Raw genomic sequence first — 5131 nt, 5'->3', positions numbered from 1 at the left:
ACCCTACGGCCAGATCCACGATCTAGGCCCCGGTATCCATAAGCTCGAATATTCGCTTAGGATACGGAACCATCCACGGACGCAGAGTGAAGATTTTCCACTGCTGCTCCACCCCATCCCCACGTCTCGCCAAGACACTCAAGCTTCACCACTTGAACTCTTCGGAAGTTACCGAGAGAGCAGATCCCGCCCTACCGACGGGTACACAAGGTGAGGAAAGTTCAGCAGAACACGGATCATCGGGGGACCCCCTCCGTTAGTCGGTGTCTGGGCGCAGTTGGTAAGTTGGATCTGGCAATCTCGCAGATTTTGCTGATCCCGCTACACCACATCAGCAATAGAAGCTCTCACGCAATCTAATGTCAAGTTTGTCGATTGAGCCACACCTAATAGGTGCTCTTATAAACACGAATCAGCTGGCGATAGTAGGTTGGCAATGTAGCGGGGTGGCGGGTTTGCTATGTCGGTACACCATGTAGAGCGGTTACCACTTCGAATAATGTCGTTCGCCCACATGCTCCAGACAACGGACGCCGCCATAAACGTACCCCATTTCTGCCTGAGATCCGCCACCACATCTCGCACTGACGACTCTGCTGCAGCGCCAGCACGATTCGTCTCCTCGGGCAAAATGCATGCCTTCATAAACTTGTCCCGATCTTTTGCCGACGCAATGGCCATGCCATACTCATAAATCATGGGCGTCACTGTTGTTCCTCGCGTTGCCACAAGCCACTGGTTCCATGCCTGGCGAGACTTGGTCGAGTCTACTACACGTTTCTTCGCGTTGAACTGCACAAGTTTAGCCCACTCTGCGACTCCACACTTCATACACCGTCTGTCTTGACTGCATGTTTCTTCACTCGACCAGAAAACATTTCGCAAACAGCCTCCATAGTAGAGCTGAATGACCGTCCATTAAAAAGCAGTGTTTAAGCTGATGAATCATGCTGATTAATGGACGTCTTCACAATGGGCCGCACAAGTAGTAGATATCTATTGTCAGGGGGTGCTGCAGCTGTCGGCGCTGCCGGTGCAGCATCTTCTGTCAACCCTGTGGCTACATGGCTCACCGAAACAGAATCTGGTGCTGTTAAATCAACATAATCATCCACAAGCCCCGAAGTTTCCCGTGCGCCTGGTGTCCCTGGAGCCTCTGTACCTGGTACTGGTGCAGCCAAAACATTCACACACACACCGTCGGCGTCTCTGAAATAGCGGCTTCAGTCATCAATTCATCAGCCTGATCCGCCGGGGCGGCTTAAGCAGGTAGTGCAGCAGGTTCAATTCCCGAGAGACTTGGTTGCCTTGGCACTACAGTGGCCACTTCCTCACGCTTTGGTAGATGGTTAGAGAGGAGAAGAGGGTCCTCTTGGAGTGGATCAAATGATGCTCGACTTGGTGGACGAACGCCAGAGCGGAGAACGTAGCGTCGTCCCCGGGGTGCCGTCAGGGCGCCCACTTGTCATGATAGAAGATGGCGAGTCAAATGATTATTCTGTATTAGCGTCAAAATGCATTCTGTATGATAGGCTGTACGATTGGGTGCACGATTGGGCTAATCGTGTCTCTCAGACACCCGCGGAAATTTTGAATAGAACGCACAATATGTTGCTGCAACTGATAATGCCTGCTTTAGAAACTTACGCTATGGATGTCGGACGCGAGCTTTTGTATCACCAATGAATCTTTCAAAAGCAGAAAATGTTGACCCAAACTTACATGGCAGACATCTTCTCATGGAGTAGCACAGAGCACGGTCGCGCACGCTTGAAGAACCTTATTGAGGTTTTAGTCCCTTAAAAGAAGAAGTACCTCTGATGATGAAAGGTGGCCTTCTGTTTTGCTTTAGATGTTTTCTTTTCTTTTTCTATAGAAGCCTTATATGCATTAATGCGCAAAAGAAGAAGTAGTTCTGCAGTGGAGTGCAGCAAAGATATTGTGAATAGGGGCGTGGTGGCATATAATGAATTTATGAACTGTAAATTTGGGTTTGAGAGTAAAAGTTGTAGGCAGGAGAAGAAACGATCTTCAGGATACTCTTAACCTGTTATTTCAGCGAAGCCTACAGTACAAAAAGCGTGCATTTCGTTGTGCACTCGAGTCATGGCATTTCCTTGAGGATCTGAAGCATCTGTTCCAATGGAACTTCCATTAGTCGACTTAATCTCCACGCCATGGTCTTCTTGGATGCCATACGTGAGTGTCTACAATAGCTCGGTGACCGAGGTTGTGGATGGCGGTGCGCTGGAATGTGAGCACGAACCAAACTTCGTTATAGATTGTCCATGCTTCCCACCGAAGTCGCTCTCCGCTGTAGCGATAGCTAGCGTTACGACGAATGCGGCATCGCTAAATGTACTTAAATGTGAAGAAAACTTGAGGCTGATGGCGGTAGTCGCCATCGACAGTCACTAGTAGGGCATCCACTGCCTATTCTGAGTTGCTCAAAAACTTATCAAAAATTGAGTATCCGCTCAAACACGCCACGCTAACTCTTTCACTACTTAATCGCTCCTACTCGGACTACATTAATAGTAAAATGGCAAAATTTGCCTCAATTTGCCCCAAATTGAACAAACCATCCATTCAATCAACGTGGCAGTGTGCTCGTATCCGGGGGAACAACAAGGAACCAGGATCTGATGGATCGGCACACATGTTTTTCGAGCTACTAGTACCTGCAGACAAAAGGGCACCGAGCATTTTTCGTACCAGCCTAAACGGCCTATTCGAGAGTAATCCTCATCGTTTTTTTTTAGCATGCACCTATTGGATGCGCTTGGAGCAGATATAATTTCTGGCCTTGTTAAATAATGAATGTCGGTTAGACCTATGCCTTATAAGTTGAGCGCTCCCGTCCCAGGGGGCGCTGGCAAATTAACGGCACCGTTCGAATAGCAAAAAGCGTCAAGTCGCTTCCAACGCGTTGACCGGCCGTGTCAAGTTCACAGATGAGATCTATCGCACCGATTTGACTCGCACGCGAAAAAGCCAACATTTGTTCCGCCAGCCGCAAACCGTAACCAGCAGCACGACACCTGGAATGCCAGATCTTTGCGGTTTTACGATACTGAATAGAGTTTGCAAAGCGGACGGTGTCCACCATACTGTATGCCATGACAGTGTCGTTGCAGCAACACTAGGGCCGTGGAGTCGTGGAAGCTTACACACGGTCATGACGCCTTGATGATCGCAGTGTCTAAAGCGATTAAGTGGCTTTGGCTCATTAATCAATTCGCCTCCTCTCGGGCAAACAACTTGGCTAAACCCTTCACACCAATCCACTATGGTCAAGTCTTTCGCGCCGTTCGTGACGTCTGCGGCTCTCCTCCTGGCGGTTGCCACCTCGGCTTCCTTGCCGAACGGGTCGTGGCCAGCCAGCAAGGGCACCGTGCAGTACTCAAAGGCCTACGTCGTCAAGGCTGGCGAGGTCTTCGACGGCAAGATGAAGACGTTCGAGCGCTCCGACGTGTCGTGCGAGGGCCAATCCGAAAGCGGGGCGGACACGGCCGTGTTCAACGTCGAGGCCGGCGGCCACCTCAAGAATGTCATCATCGGCAAGAACCAAATGGAGGGCGTGCACTGCGACAAGCACGACTGCATTATCGAGAACGTGTGGTGGGATGACGTGTGCTAGGACGCCCTCAGTGTCAAGGGCGGAACGGCGTTCAGCGTGACCAAGGTCATCGGTGGCGGGGCCCGGTACGCCGACGACAAGGTCATCCAGCACAACGGCTTCGGTACGGTCGACATCGACGGCTTCTACGGCGAGGACATCAGCAAGCTCTACCGTTCGTGCGGCACTTGTGGCAACAGACCCAAGAAGGTGTCCGTGTCCAACACGTACGTCCTCAACCCGACCAACGCCATCGTGACGGTCAACAAGAACTGGGGCGACCAGGCCACACTCCGCAACGTCTGGGTCAAGTCGAGCAAGCCCACCGTCAAGGTGTGCCAGTGGTCGCAGGGTAACGCCAACGGTGAGCCCAAGATGCTGGGTCACGGTCCGTCTAACCCTCTGTGCAAGTACTCGGAGAGCGACGTGCACATCAACGAGGACATGTCCAAGGCAGCCAAGACTCCGTCGTCGCAAGAGGAGCAGACCGATGACGGTGACTCGGTCACGCAGACGGAACCACGCCGACGCCCACCATGAAGCCTTCCAAGAAGTCGAAGACCCCCCTGACCACGGCCCCCACCGTTGAGAAGAACGTTGAGGATGTCGAGCAGACCATCCAGCAGACCGTCAAGAACACGACGGCTTCCGTCCCGGACGGCACGTGGCCGGCCAGCACGGGCATCGTCCGCTACAAGAAGCCGTACACGATCAAGGCCGGCGAGGTGTTCGATGGCAAGATGCAGACCTTCGAGCGCTCGGACATCACGTGCTCGGGTGGTGAGGGCCAGAAGGACACGGCCGTCTTCCTCGTGGAGGCTGGCGGCACTCTGAAGAACGCCATCATCGGCAAGAACCAGAAGGAGGGCGTGCACTGCGACTACCACGACTGCACCATTGAGAACGTGTGGTGGGATGACGTGTGCGAGGACGCGCTGAGCATCAAGGGTGGCTCGGCGTCCAGCGTGACGACCGTGACCAACTGCGGCGCCCGCTACGCCGAGGACAAGGTGGTGCAGCACAACGGCTACGGCACCGTCAAGATCAAGGGTTTCTTCGCGCAGGAGTTCGGCAAGCTCTACCGTTCGTGCGGCACGTGCGGCATTATTCCCCGTAAGGTGACGGTGGAGGACGTGTTCGCCATCGACCCACTCGTGAGCGTCGTCACTGTCAACAAGAACAACAACGACCAGGCCACGCTCAAGAACATCTTCGTCAAGACGACGGACGGCAAGAAGAACGTCAAGGTGTGTCAGTGGTCGCAGGCCAGCAAGACGCCGTCGAACGTGGGCGACGGTCCGTCGGGCAAGCTTTCCCAGTACTCGACGAGTGATGTGCACATCAACGAGGATTGAACTCGTTGCTCAACGGATAGCAGTGAAGAAGTCTAGTAGTTTGCGTATGAGTAGCGTTTAAAAAGCTAAATAGATGGTTGTTGATAGAGGAACCTTTTGTAAGGTACATGTACCAATACTTTGTTTAACTGGATAACAATGTCGACAAAACGCGAAG

At 52.7% G+C, this 5131-nt stretch overlaps 1 protein-coding gene across 1 annotated transcript; it reads right to left on the bottom strand.

Annotated features, from left to right (window-relative positions):
• Nucleotides 1-256: 256 nt before the first annotated feature.
• Nucleotides 257-1733, bottom strand: PITG_17209 (uncharacterized protein; the record flags this gene model as incomplete). The annotated part of the gene is made up of 4 exons (XM_002897041.1): nucleotides 257-291; nucleotides 549-767; nucleotides 1163-1209; nucleotides 1723-1733. 4 exons carry the CDS (start codon nucleotides 1731-1733, stop codon nucleotides 257-259), a joined length of 312 nt encoding a protein of 103 aa, XP_002897087.1.
• Between the last annotated feature and the right edge of the window lie 3398 nt (nucleotides 1734-5131).

This window comes from Phytophthora infestans, genomic scaffold (genome assembly GCF_000142945.1).
Source record: "Phytophthora infestans T30-4 supercont1.50 genomic scaffold, whole genome shotgun sequence".
Taxonomy (NCBI): Eukaryota; Oomycota; class Peronosporomycetes; order Peronosporales; family Peronosporaceae; genus Phytophthora; species Phytophthora infestans.
Note: the sequence above shows the minus strand (reverse complement) of the source record. Positions and strands in the feature narration are given on the sequence as shown.